General features: G+C 38.6%; 1 protein-coding gene across 1 annotated transcript in view; it reads right to left on the reverse strand.

Moving 5' to 3' along the window:
• Positions 1 to 15,431, reverse strand: part of LOC106059235 (b(0,+)-type amino acid transporter 1-like) — a 35,236-nt gene continuing 19,805 nt past the window's right edge. The window contains exons 10-13 of the mRNA XM_056036451.1: positions 14,286 to 14,382; positions 10,053 to 10,205; positions 6,209 to 6,380; positions 1 to 100 (exon numbers count right to left, since the gene is read on the reverse strand). Coding sequence (XP_055892426.1) covers positions 36 to 100; positions 6,209 to 6,380; positions 10,053 to 10,205; positions 14,286 to 14,382 — 487 coding nt within the window. The 3' untranslated portion in view covers positions 1 to 35. The remainder of the gene's footprint in view (positions 101 to 6,208; positions 6,381 to 10,052; positions 10,206 to 14,285; positions 14,383 to 15,431) is intronic.

Consider the following 15,431-nt stretch of genomic DNA (forward strand, 5'->3'; position numbering starts at 1 on the left):
TGACTTTACTTTGAAATTTTATTTTTTATTGTAACTTAGAACTTCTCCTGGGTTGGAGGACACAGTTCAAAAATCAGCTGCACCCTTGTCACAATCTCGTCTGAAAAGTAAAAACAAAAAATTATTGTACAGAAAGGAAAACAGTTTTGTTTTGATCAAACTAGACAGAAAGGTTGACATGTAATTGAGTTCTATCTTAGACATTCCAGAAATAATACGACTTTACCAGTGACGAAGGAATTTGTTAGCAACTGATTAAAAAATGGATACACGAGCACCTGGTTAGACCACTGATCTAAATCTCAAACTATCTGAATCTTATGGCTTTTATATATTATCAAAGTATTAATCTCATGATTTTTAAAACATTTAAGTTTCTGAATCTCATGGCTTTTAGATAATCGAGTATCTTAATCTTATAGCTTTTAGATTATCAAAGTATCTGAATCTCATAAATTTTAGATTATCAAAGTATCTGAATCTCATGGCATCTAAAACATCAAAAAATATGTATTGCATGGCTTTTGGATTATCAAAGAATCTGAATCTCATCGCTTTCAAAACACCAAACTGTCTGAATCTCATGGCTTGTAAAGCATAGATAAGCCCTCTTCCCCGCCTCCCCCGCCCCCACCGTTCACGACACAGAACCTGGAGACTGGGGGCACAGAAAACCTTGTTTGATTGACTCGTTTTGAAAAAGAGACATTAACTACATACTAAGGTCATACATCAAACAACTTTGTGTCTCGTGTGGAGCCTGATGAATCAAACAAGTTATTCGTACTAATTGCAACAATTGACAGCATAAACAAAATATAAAGAAGCCTTGAGGAAATAGATGCACCGCGCAGAGGCGTGGAATGGTGCCCGTGAACCCCTCCTCGTAAAAGTTGAAAAAGGATAGTTTTCTTTTCAGACCATACGATCCATGAGTCAGATGATGTAAATGTCATCTGTTTCTGAGGGTGTCATATAGCCAGCGCAACGACCAACCCGCCTTAACTTTTCCAAAACTAATGCCAGATACCCGTCAAAGCTAGGTGGATTCAGAATTGAAAATCCCAGTCTTCATTGGGATTCGAACCCGGGACCCTCCGGTTCGGAAGTCAAGCGCTCATCCCACCGCACCTCTCGTAGGTTGAGTTTAACAAGCCACATTGAACCATGTCATGCTCGGGACAACAACAACAACAAAGTCCTGATTGACTGTTTTACATCAGCTTCTCAAGAGACAGGAGGCTTAGTGAGGTGGGAGGGAGGTGGGCACGATGCTCCGAGCGCTACCATCAGGGGGGCGCCACACGCAGAGAGGCGCCAAAGAATACCTTTATAGTAAATATTTTAGTTGGGTAATACATTCTTGATTCTTATGTAATTTGTATTATATTAATATTAAATACTTTTGATTTGAGGGGGGAAGGGGGTGGGCACGATGCTCCGAGCGCTACCATCGGGGGGGGGGGGGGCGCCACACGCAGAGAGGCGCCAAAGAATACATTTATTGTAAATATTTTAGTTGGGTAATACATTCTTGATTCTTATGTAATTTGTATTATATTAATATTAAATACTTTTGATTTAGAAGCCTGTATTTCTATGTGATGTTCATGGAAAATGTGGGTGGGGGCGCCAATAAAGTTTTTTTGCCCCGGGCGCACGTTTCTCTCACTACGCCTCTGCAAGAGACATGGGTTTATGAAGTACATTTGTTAAGGTCTTTAGTTATCCTACCCGTCAGTTGCGATCTGGAGCTCGATTTCCTAACACAAATTAGAAGAAAAAAATACATTTTGAATAATTCAAGGAATAAATGTTCCCATAGCTTGTATACTGAAGCCTTTTTAGGGGTGACGTAACCCGGGTACGCTGTTCTGCCTCAACGTGGCCCCCGGGTGGAAACGGTTACTTGAGGGGGTAACTAAGCTAAATGAATGGCGAAACAAAACTCGCGTGGGAGTGTCCAAGGGTACGCGAGAGTGAACCCATTGCACAGACGGAGTTGAAAGACAGCTCTAACGACCCTGTCAATAATCCATGCGCCGTTCCTCAAGGGACCGTTTACACTAATGGCGAGTTCTCCACGGTTAGCTTGGTACAACATAGGAAAATGGCGGAGGTTCTCGGTGCACTCGGCCTTCGGCCGTGTCTAGCCCATGTGTCGGGGGCATGCATCGGAAATAGCAATGCTTTACATAGGCATTGACTTGGGTCTCTTCCAAACAGAACTGTGTGTTCACACAGGTTTTTTTTTTTTTTTTACTGTTTGACGCTCGAACAGGTTTTTTTTTCAAACATAGAGCTCGAAGAGCCTTCGGCTCAGCTCTTTGACGATCTGAGTGACGCACAGACTACTCAATGTACTTTATTTATAAGTTTCTCTATTTGTTACCATTGTTAAGTTATTTTTACCTTTTTCTTTCTTTAGGTATTTAATTAGTTTCATTGATTTTGAGATGCAATTCAACTCTTAGAGTGGATAAACAGTTTCAATTTACTATTTACTTATAATAGTATTTCATAAATATCAACGAGGTCATATAAACAATGATATTGATAATACGAAATAATAATTAAACAGAAACAAAGACAAACATAAATTAAATCACTTTTTTACTCATTTGAAATTATTACATTTAAGTATTAATATTAGTAATAGTAGTGAAATCTAACATGTTAATATTGAATAGAATACAAAATTAACATTTTATGAGTTATCTTCCTTTAATAGATTTCCTACTACAGTAAAAAAAAAGGTCTGCATGGATTTGTTTATCTTGCTCTTTATTAAAAAAAAACAAGACGTAATTCTGCAACTGCTCTCTTGCGTACATTCCATTGGGTTCATGTGAATACAAGAATTGACTACAAGGTGGCCACAGTTTGTCCCCACAGTGTATATCTGCAACAATTAAATGTCCTTGTACTTTAGTGAACCGATCACCTTACATGTCCCTCTGAGTTACAGTTGGCATAAGCACATTTCTCCAACTCTTTCAGAGAAGAGGTCAGCCTTAGCAGAAACTCGAAAGCGAGGCAAAGGTCGATCTATTTTCTACATTGTCCATCTTGCTTTCCTTTGCAGTTGTATTACTTCTGTACCTTGTATGATGGTTTTGACAGTGAGTCGTTTCGAACAAAATAACCAAACATGCTCAGCTTTCGTCTTCTTACACTACTGAGGAGTTCCTTCCTTTATTTTATTTTTTTTGCCACCCAGAGTGTTGTAAAAGTACAAACTCGTTTATTTTCATTTCCTGATGTCTCATACTTAAAGGTTTAGGCATTTAATCCCAAATTCTTTATAGGCTCCATTGAATACACGAGTCGACTACAAGATGGTCAGATGGTCACAAAGAAATTCACTTGTACCTTAGTAGATTGATCCATGTCCGTAGCCGGGGGAGGGGGGGTTGTGGTTCATTCCCCCCCCCACGATCGGAATTTAGTGACTGATTTTTTGCTTTGATTCTGTTTATTTTAGGTGAGATTTTAATAGTAAACCATAACTTACCCCACCGCAGCCAAGGGGGTTACCAGGGGGTTTTGCAATCAAACCACCCAATTCTATAAAACAAAACTTAAAAAAAAAATGCAAAGGACCATACCCAAATTCCAGCGGGGTTTAAAGCTAAAAACCACCTCTTCAATATAAAAACAGGAAATTACACCATCGAAATGCTATGATCGTAGCCAAAGGGGGTTTTCAGTTTAAATCCCCCTCAAGCGGGGTTTGAAGCTAAAAAATACCTATTCAATATAAAAAAAAAGCGAATTACACACGCAAAATGCGATGATCATAGCCATAGGGGATTTTAAGTTTGAGTTTGAGCCCCCCTTCAGCGGGGTTTGAAGCTAACCTCTTCAATATAAAAAAAGCAAATTAATGCAAATTCTACGAGCGTAGCCAAGCCAAAGGGGGGGGGGTTAAGTTTAAACCTACCTCCTCCAGAGGGCTTTTTAAAATGTTTGTTTAAAATGTTTTACATGTTTCGGATGTTCCTTCAGAGTTGAAGATAATTACTTCCTAGTCCAAACCTTCCGCAGGACGACGGGGGGATGGGAGCGGGCAGGGTTTGAACCCTCGACTATCGATAAATCTGAACGACAGTCCAGCGCGCAAACCGCACGACCAGGCAGCCATCCTTTTTAAAAAGGTTTAAAACCCCTCCTGATGGTTTGAGTTTAAATATCCCCATACAAATAGTTTTGAGGTTGGAAACCTCTCTTTTCAATTTTATTCTAAAGCAAACTTCAGTCACCAAATTCAATGAGCGTAGCTAAGGGGGTTTTTAATTTTAAAAAACTCCACAGATTTTTTAGTTTAAAATCCAACAAAAATGATTTTGACTTCCCTTTTCGATATAAAATCAAAAGCAAACTACAGTAACCTAATTCCAAGATCGTAGCCAAGAGAGGTTACACATTTCTGTCAGTGGTTTGAATTGATTTTTGATTTGAGGCACATCGGCACAATTTAGGCCATGTCGTGCCTGCAGTCCCTTAAGGATCCCTCTCTCTCTAAACAACAAGGGCCAGATTCTATACAGTCATATCATTAAAATCAAGGTCTATTCACAGTTAAAATAGTAAAGGTAGTAAGAATTTAAATATTTGGTAAAAATCTAATGTAAATAGTGCATGTTCACAAATTCATAAATCAGATCTTCGTAGATAGCCCCACTTCCCGGATAAAGCCCAGTACCTTCCCAGGGTCGACATTATCAAATTAGTCAGTGGCTGGGTTCCACTAATAAAGTGCAGTGAATAGTCATCTTCCGAAATTGAAAAACACTAAATGTGGCTCAACAAATAGCTAAGACGGATTTTAGGAGTCAGATATAGAGATAGGGTCTTAATCAAGGAAATCCTATGCCAAACTGGGAGTCGACTCCTTAGTAAGGCTGTGACAGAGCGTCGCATGAGGTTTGCGGGACATCTTCTCCGACAAAATGAATTGCGCGTTGCCATTACAAGGAGGCCATTACGAGGAAAGCGCAAACAGGGACATCCTAGTACAACTTGGCGCCACACTTTCATGGAGGTCCTCACAGCAGTTAGGAAGAGGCTTCAGACATTGCCAGTGACAGATTTTTGTGGAAGCAGATTTCCGCCCAATGCGCCGAACTGCGCGGGAGGGTCTAAGTCAATAGGAAGAGCACATAAGATTTTTTAAATAAAACTTTTTAATAGCAGGATAATGCACTGTAGATACCTCAGAATATTCATTTTGTTGCCTTTCAATACCGTAAAAGTGCTTGGTGGCGGGGTTCCGCCCCTCGCTTAGGGAGCTCACAGCGCTCCCCCAGACCCCCTTACTGACAATGGCGGGGAGTCTACAATTTTTAACTTACGTCTATTTATGCGGTTATTTATAGTTACCTAGTAATATAAAATATATTGAACTAACAGGTACATTCATCATAATGCAGCCATGCGATTTTTCGTTTATAAACAAAGCATTATTTAGGACCAATATTTTACAAAGGCTGCTAGGAGAAATCAGGTATACCCATTAGGAGAAAAACAACCCCTTTACTCAAGAAAAATTTAAGAAACTAGAACAGACACAAAATAAACAGTGACATTCATAACAAAAGAATATTCAAAATTGATTAGAGTAACACCTTTTTAAGTAATCATTTAAAGTTTAAAATCACTACAATTTTTTTTCAACAATTATTTTGTGTATGAAATTGTGTATCGGAAAATGCCGGGTACATGAAATAGGCTAGTCCTAAAAAAACAACACAGATCTTGGGTAAAATACTCATCAAATAAAGTACTGTAAATGTGTAGTTTCACGCGCTAGTTTCAGGTCTTTTCTTTTTATAGCTTCTATCGGGTTATATCCCAACTACCCGTATTGTGTGCAGATTTTTTTTCTCTATCAGGTACACTTAAAATTATAGCATAATAATGTCAGTTTAATTTAAAAAGAGAACTGAAAAATACAAAGATATATAGGGAAAAAAGCGACTTCCGGCCCAATACTTTTTAATCAAAGAAACGAAACGGACTAGTCCAACAAACCCTATTGGTCAATTTTCTGATTGACGCAGGTTTTGTTAGGGACATTGAATAATTGTGCAAAGTTTCAACTTAGTCCGAGAATAGGAAGGGGGGAAAATGACGTTTACAAAATTCGTACCAGACAGAGTAAGTTATAAACTTTGTAAAAGTTGGCGGGAACTAAACAATGACTTACCGTGGAAAGGTATCTTGATTTGAAAGTAGACCAAAGGAACGTAAAGTAAGATTGACAAAGCCGGAATACTGATTGCCACATAGATGTACTGGAGACTTGGCTCAATGATGACAGGGGCGATAAACAAGTACACATTGATTAGAAACATCAGTATTGGTATGACTAGAGGAATCTGAAAAAAAAAGTTTTATAAGTAAATCTAGGTATTTTTATTCTTGCAAATCTAAGTTTTTCCTTCCCATCTCTTCCCCATTTAGTTCCGTTTGTGGATATACGTCACAATCTTCAGGTAGCAGAAATTTTAGCTCCCATGGGTAGAGCTATAGGCTACAAATGCGAGCGGGCAGTAGCCGAGATAGGTGAATAGGGAGGTCACAGAGGTCTGCACAGGATATGAGGCCTTATAAAGCCCAGGAAATGACCTTATTGTGGACGGTCGTTGACTGGTAGCACCAAACCGCAGGTAGACAACTAAACCGATGTATACGTATTGTATTTTAAGTCAAACTTGAAATAACCTGAATAACATCTTTGTGATCATGCACTACACTTCGTAACGCATATTCAAGGCCGCTTTAGGTAATCGGAGGCCCTAGGCGAAATCACAAATAAAATAGAAAAATAAAAATAATCATTTAAGTAAAATAACGCAATTTCATTTGTTTGGTTGTAACAATTATGCTGACAAGTAACGAAATTTAATAAAGCAATATTAGCAATTATATTCATTTTTGTTTGCGTTTTGATGCATCAGACTCGAAATAATGTTTTGACCTGTTCAAGAATATGTTTCTTCTAACATATATGTATTCACAGTATTCTAACAAGATGATCTAAACATTCACGAATATACAATGAGGTAGAGTAGAGATTTAGAGCTAGACTAGTAGACAGAGATCTCATAGTAGAGACTTAGAGCTAGGCTAGTAGACAGACATCTCTGTTAGGGTAGAGACATAGAGCTAGGCTAGTAGACAGACATCTCTGTTAGGGTAGAGACTTAGAGCTAGGCTAGTAGAAAGACATCTCTGTTAGGGTAGAGACTAAGAGCTAGGCTAGTAGACAGACATCTCTGTTAGGGTAGAGACTTAGAGCTAGGCTAGTAGACAGACATCTCTGTTAGGGTAGAGACTTAGAGCTAGGCTAGTAGACAAAGATCTCTGTTAGGGTAGAGACTTAGAGCTAGGCTAGTAGACAGACATCTCTGTTAGGGTAGAGACTTAGAGCTAGTAGACAGAGATCTCTGTTAGGGTAGAGACTTAGAGCTAGTAGACAGAGATCTCTGTTAGGGTAGAGACTTAGAGCTAGTAGACAGACATCTCTGTTAGGGTAGAGACTTAGAGCTAGTAGACAGACATCTCTGTTAGGGTAGAGACTTAGAGCTAATAGACAGACATCTCTGTTAGGGTAGAGACTTAGAGCTAGTAGACAGAGATCTCTGTTAGGGTAGAGACTTAGAGCTAGTAGACAGAGATCTCTGTTAGGGTAGAGACTTAGAGCTAGTAGACAGACATCTCTGTTAGGGTAGAGACTTAGAGCTAGTAGACAGAGATCTCTGTTAGGGTAGATACTTAGAGCTAGTAGACAGACATCTCTGTTAGGGTAGAGACTTAGAGCTAATAGACAGACATCTCTATTAGGGTAGAGACTTAGAGCTAGTAGACAGACATCTCTGTTAGGGTAGAGACTTAGAGCTAGTAGACAGACATCTCTGTTAGGGTAGAGACTTAGAGCTAGTAGACAGACATCTCTGTTAGGGTAGAGACGACTTAGAGCTAGTAGACAGACATCTCTGTTAGGGTAGAGACTTAGAGCTAGTAGACAGAGATCTCTGTTAGGGTAGAGACTTAAAGCTAGTAGACAGACATCTCTGTTAGGGTAGAGACTTAGAGCTAGTAGACAGAGATCTCTGTTAGGGAAGAGACTTAGAGCTAGGCTAGTAGACAGACTTCTCTGTTAGGGTAGAGACTTAGAGCTAGGCTAGTAGACAGACATCTCTGTTAGGGTAGAGACTTAGAGCTAGTAGACAGAGATCTCTGTTAGGGTAGATACTTAGAGCTAGTAGACAGACATCTCTGTTAGGGTAGAGACTTAGAGCTAGTAGACAGACATCTCTGTTAGGGTAGAGACTTAGAGCTAGTAGACAGACATCTCTGTTAGGGTAGAGACTTAGAGCTAATAGACAGAGATCTCTGTTAGGGTAGAGACTTAGAGCTAGTAGACAGACATCTCTGTTAGGGTAGAGACTTAGAGCTAGTAGACAGAGATCTCTGTTAGGGTAGAGACTTAGAGCTAGTAGACAGACATCTCTGTTAGGGTAGAGACTTAGAGCTAGTAGACAGAGATCTCTGTTAGGGAAGAGACTTAGAGCTAGGCTAGTAGACAGACTTCTCTGTTAGGGTAGAGACTTAGAGCTAGGCTAGTAGACAGAGATTTCTGTTAGGGTAGAGACTTAGAGCTAGTAGACAGAGATCTCTGTTAGGGTAGAGACTTAGAGCTAGTAGACAGACTTCTCTGTTAGGGTAGAGACTTAGAGCTAGTAGACAAACATCTCTGTTAGGGTAGAGACTTAAAGCTAATAGACAGACATCTCTGTTAGGGTAGAGACTTAGAGCTAGTAGACAGACATCTCTGTTAGGGTAGAGACTTAGAGCTAGTAGACAGAGATTTCTGTTAGGGTAGAGACTTAGAGCTAGGCTAGTAGACAGACTTCTCTGTTAGGGTAGAGACTTAGAGCTAGGCTAGTAGACAGACTTCTCTGTTAGGGTAGAGACTTAGAGCTAGTAGACAGACATCTCTGTTAGGGTAGAGTCTTAGAGCTAATAGACAGACATCTCTGTTAGGGTAGAGACTTAGAGCTAATAGACAGACATCTCTGTTAGGGTAGAGACTTAGAGCTAGTAGAGAGACATCTCTGTTAAGGTAGAGACTTAGAGCTAATAAACAGACATCTCTGTTAGGGTAGAGACTTAGAGCTAGTAGACAGAGATCTCTGTTAGGGTAGAGACTTAGAGCTAGTAGACAGACATGTCTGTTAGGGTAGAGACTTAGAGCTAGTAGACAGACATCTCTGTTAGGGTAGAGACTTAGAGCTAGTAGACAGACATCTCTGTTAGGGTAGAGACTTAGAGCTAGTAGACAGAGATTTCTGTTAGGGTAGAGACTTAGAGCTAGTAGACAGACATCTCTGCTATATTGAGATTTGGTCCAAGTTTCGCATTTTTTCTCGAAAAATATTCTCCTGTGCGATGTCCTTACCAACGGAGACCTTAGGCGGCTGTCTAGTTTGTCTCAGCCTATGACCGGCCCTATGTCGTATTGTGTTTCTACATGTAGATATGCTGGTAAGCATAACGAAAATGTTCTAGAATATTCCTGGCTAGTATTAGAACATAAAATTAGTCTGATAGAAAAGAAAAAAAAACAAGTACCGAGGCTACTTTCATTCTCTAAGTTTTTCACTATTTATGCTAAATAAAAACTACTTAAACAAATATAAAGTAAAGTTCCCCTTTAAGACCCTGTGGTCTAAAGGTCATCTGTTCTGTGTCCTACGGTTAACTAAAATAAAAAAATCCCAGTCTTCACGAGGATTCGAACCGGGACCCTCAGCCACCGCGCCTCCAGTGTGGCATCATACTTAATTCTAATTTTACTTTTCATAGATAAGAACCGCAGTGCGAGAGATATGTAGTATTACTTTTTTTATGTACTTATAACTGTGTCCATAATGTCATGTAATGAGAACAAAGTTTAATATCACTCTTAAATGTCTACACTCGTGCCCTCCTAATAAATACACCGAACTATCTAAACATATTTTGGTTAAAAAAAATGTACAAACCTTAACAGGCCTGTGAGCATCTTTCATGGTCTGTAAACGGAACCGTATCATAGACAAGAAAACGCATGCCTCGAAAAAAGCATCCAGAAAGCCACCTAAGTTTATAAACTCTCCAAGGTCAGCAGGTATCAGGTACAGTAAAGTCAAAGTGACCTGTAGTTATATAAAGATATTTTTAAAAATTACATTGACAGATCGATGACTATGCTATGAAGTGAAGTAATAGGCGATTTGAAAAGAGCTACGCTTCAACCCCTCTTCAGTCTAGTTTAGCATTTTAATAGAGACTTATAAAGTCAAGCACACAGACCCTCTATGATCCTAAAGTAAAGACCCGCTTATGTAAGATTATTATTAACTTTAATATAATAATATATTGTTACGAATCTCACTATCCAGGCTCTCTGCAAACTGCACCTTACACCACCAACTTAAAAACTTGACAACTCAGGGCTCCAAAGTAACGTAACACTTTAATAGTTGAATAAATAACAGCCAATACTGTACAATTGGCAACACGTACACTGTACAAATATCTCTCCGATAACACCGTTCCGCAGTATCAACTCTTGCACTGGCCTCTCCGTCTCGTTCCGGGCTTGCACTGGGTTCAACAGTTCAGGACTGACTTCACACACTAGGCTCGTTGTGTCGGACTCGATCGCAGACCAAGATCAAGACGCTAGCCGTCTCAACTGTACTTGACAGTACTCCGCACTGAACCGTCGTAATGCTTCGTACAGAACCACACCGCTGAACTGTGCTGTAGTCGACCGGACTGTAGTGAACCGGGCTCTGAACCCCTGCCGTGAACCGTCTTGACTGCGACACCTCCGCTCTTATATAGGGTCCCTACTGGCCTTCTCGAACCGGACAGAACGCCGCTCGACGTTTCTAGGTGGTCAGATGACAACAACTCTCGTGACGCTCCTGAGCTCTGTTCACGACGTCGATCCTTCCCGGACCGCCGTCGATCCTTCCCGAACCGCTGTGTTGACACTCGTCTCGGCTGACAGTCGTAACTCGTCACGGTTGACCGCTCGTCTAGCGCTGGCCTGGGGCGATTTGCGTCGGCTGACTACACACACACCACTACCCCCATTAGTGCCACCACTAGGTTTATAACAATATTAATGCAGACAGCACAAAATCTCTTTTTTAGTGCCGTTGCTTGCTTGAGTTTTAATTTCAACATCTTACCAAAAACATCGTTATTAAAACTTTATGTTAATCTTGGATATACGCGCGTCATTACCTATAAAATGCTTCCAAGAGCATAGCCTCTGAAAAACAGTCCAACTACTGGCCGTTACGAGTGGCTCAGGTATTGGGCCTGGCGGAGCTGTTATGAATAACAGGAGGGGCAAAGGCGAGTGGCCACCCACTTGGTAGAAGGTAAACTGAATTCAAACATCTGCTGACTTATGAAAGGCTTCGGGAGTCAACCCTAATGATAAACAGAATCAGATGACCCTCAGGAAGCTTGCAGCACACAGTGCCACACCCTGACAGAACCTGCGACGCCGCTGACCCCAAACTATATCGGCACCTGGCGTTTCTTTGGATAGATCATCTGAGGAAGGGAACTGATTAGTGGGCGACATGGTTCCGACCACAGCTAATGCCTAGACATTTATCTCCAATGTAGAGCTATAAGATGATCCATAGTCGCTTGACGACTGAAGGAGGCCATAGATAGAACTATAAATAGACGATGGATAAACACGTTACATATATAATAACAGCGTTGGAGTACACTAGTTCGTAGTGAGAGAGCACTGAATGAAATATGGCGAAATAAAGGCAAGCTCCAACCACAACACGAGCCATGGACCTCGAACTTGACAGCAACGCCTAGAGGAAAACAATGACCGTGATAACAAGATTCCAAGACAATTCGAATTCTCAAAAAAAACATATTATCCTAAAAAGTAGTTCTAACTAGTCATGTAACCTCTGCATTGCTTCTAGCCTAAAGTTACCAGGAACCAACGTAGGCGAATGAAGCAAAAGAAAAAAAAAAGGCTTACACTCTGAATTGTCAAACACAAAATTATACACAAATTTTAAATTTCAGCATAAGTAATATTTTTCTCAAACGAGCGACATTTCCTTCAAATTATTTTTGAAAGTTGTAAAATAAGGAATGCTTCTGATTGAGTCAGTTTTATGTTTGTTTTCTTTGTGTAACTCCTTCACGATGATTCATCAAAAGAAAATGTACAGATCTGGAGTTAGAAGTCAAATATTGTACACATACAGCCTTGAGTATTAACGAATATCACTATTATTGATGTCGTATTAGAAGTCAAATATTGGACACATACAACCTTGAAAATTAACTATTCTTGATGTCGTATTAGAAGTCAAATATTGTACACATACAACCTTGAGTATCAACTATTCTTGATGTCGTATTAGAAGTCAAATATTGGACACATACCACCTTGAGTATCAACTATTCTTGATGTCGTATTAGAAGTCAAATATTGGACACATACAACCTTGAGTATCAACTATTCTTGATGTCGTATTAGAAGTCAAATATTGGACACATACCACCTTGAGTATCAACTATTCTTGATGTCGTATTAGAAGTCAAATATTGGACACATACCACCTTGAGTATCAACTATTCTTGATGTCGTATTAGAAGTCAAATATTGGACACATACAACCTTGAAAATTAACTATTCTTGATGTCGTATTAGAAGTCAAATATTGTACACATACAACCTTGAGTATCAACTATTCTTGATGTCGTATTAGAAGTCAAATATTGGACACATACCACCTTGAGTATTAACTATTATTGATGTCGTATTAGGAGTCAAATATTGGACACATACCACCTTGAGTATTAACTATTCTTGATGTCGTATTAGAAGTCAAATATTGGACACATACAGCCTTAGTATTAACTATTATTGATGTCGTATTAGGAGTCAAATATTGGACACATACAGCCTTAGTATTAACTATTATTGATGTCGTATTAGAAGTCAAATATTGGACACATACCACCTTGAGTATTAACTATTCTTGATGTCGTATTAGAAGTCAAATATTGGACACATACAGCCTTAGTATTAACTATTATTGATGTCGTATTAGGAGTCAAATATTGGACACATACAGCCTTAGTATTAACTATTATTGATGTCGTATTAGAAGTCAAATATTGGACACATACCACCTTGAGTATTAACTATTATTGATGTCGTATTAGGAGTCAAATATTGGACACATACCACCTTGAGTATTAACTATTCTTGATGTCGTATTAGAAGTCAAATATTGGACACATACAGCCTTAGTATTAACTATTATTGATGTCGTATTAGGAGTCAAATATTGGACACATACAGCCTTAGTATTAACTATTATTGATGTCGTATTAGGAGTCAAATATTGGACACATACAGCCTTAGTATTAACTATTATTGATGTCGTATTAGGAGTCAAATATTGGACACATACAGCCTTAGTATTAACTATTATTGATGTCGTATTAGGAGTCAAATATTGGACACATACAGCCTTAGTATTAACTATTCTTGATGTCGTAAACAACTGACATCTTTCTACTCCGCAATGGCTGCTAATGATTGCAAGATGTAGTGCAGGTTATATAACTGAACATCTTTACACCAAAAGCATATAGTTCGCCCATTGAGGTTCGATGATGACCACTTTTGTCATCCAGGGGGGCTGAGGGCTTTGCACTGATTGGCTGCTGTTGAACACATGATACTTCATTTCTCCGAGAGTTTAAGTGTTACAGACAGATGGAGCTGAAGAACTGAATTCGATATATCACTGCAGTAAACAAAATAGAAAAAGCCAGACATTGTCATATACGAGGCCGATTCCTGGCATATGTAGGACAAATACATCAAAAATGAGGACATGTCCATCATTTGTCGGACATCTGGTTAAAATGTTTCAGCTATTTTTGTATTGGTTCTTTTCTTGTTCTACGTTACCTTGACCTTAAGTAAATTTAAAAGGTTATACAAGTCAATGGACCTCATTCACCAATCTAAACAAACAACATTTAGTCAAGTGATAATATTGATAAAACAATAAAAAAACGTATCACGTGACAGCGTTTATGGATTACGTAATTTGTATAGAAGAGATAGAGACCCACGTGGTTAAATGTTTGTTTACGATTGGTGAATGAGGTGGGAATCTATGAAAAATGTTTTTTTTTTTTAGTCAACCACTTACTGTTAAAGCTAATGCAGCAAAGGGAGTGAACTGTGTAATATGAACATAACTGAGACAATCGGGTAGGTTGCCGTCCCTGGCTGCCGCGAAAGTAACCCTTTAGTACAAAAAAATGTATCACTTGAAATTTGAGACACAACATTCACTCTCTCTATATTTAGTAGAGTCACTATTGCGGAACAGGCATGTTTGAGGAACAGCTCGTCGAAATTAGTTAAAATCTACTTTATTTTGAAATTTTCTGCTAAACTACTGTAACGGTACTGCGCATGGTCCATTTCTCTACATTTCCAATATAAGGGTTTTCCTTTCACAGCAGAAAATTAATTTTGACTCCAGGTTAAAGTTGACATGTGTGGAATCGTCCATTATTTTTCACGTACCAGGAGAACCGCATAGGTCAGGGCTTAAGGCTTTTTAAAAATGATAATGACACATCACCTGCATGATATACATATTTTTAGATTTATAAATGGATGTGGAAAAACTTCATGTCGTAGCCATCTACCAGGAATTTAATTTTTAAAAAAATTGGGATGTGTTAACCCAGTTTTTACCTTTTTAAAGATAGTCACAATTGTGGAATACTATAGATATTATTTATTTGACCTACGCATTTAGCTTAATATTTACATAGTGATTTAGATTATCTGAATTTAAATATGAGTTTGTATTAGTAAACATAAATTTAAAAACATTTAGACAATAATATTACATTACATATAATGTATAATTTATGATTACCAGACGTCCAGCAAAAAGAGGACAAATCATAATGTCAAATAATATCATATAGGCCTATATAATATTAATATAACAAAAAAGAATTAAAGAACAGTGGAAAATAAAATCTTGTAAGGAAAATCAGGGTAGTGTGACGTCAATTAAATTAAAGAGGTAAAGAATTAAAAAGAGACAATGTGTTGTCTTAAGCTTTAATAAAATAAGATTAATGTAAAGGATAAGGAGATCAAGTATTATATAAGACTAATAAATATATGCTTTATATAGGCTTTGTTCCGACATTTTTACCGTGTTCCGCAATTGTGACTTCTTAAAAAATCCTGTTCCGTAATTGTGACTGACCATATCTCAGTCGATTTGAATGTAAAATTTAAATATCTGTTGAAAAACTAAACAATACGT

Source organism: Biomphalaria glabrata, chromosome 7, assembly GCF_947242115.1.
Source record: "Biomphalaria glabrata chromosome 7, xgBioGlab47.1, whole genome shotgun sequence".
Lineage (NCBI taxonomy): Eukaryota > Metazoa > Mollusca > Gastropoda > Planorbidae > Biomphalaria > Biomphalaria glabrata.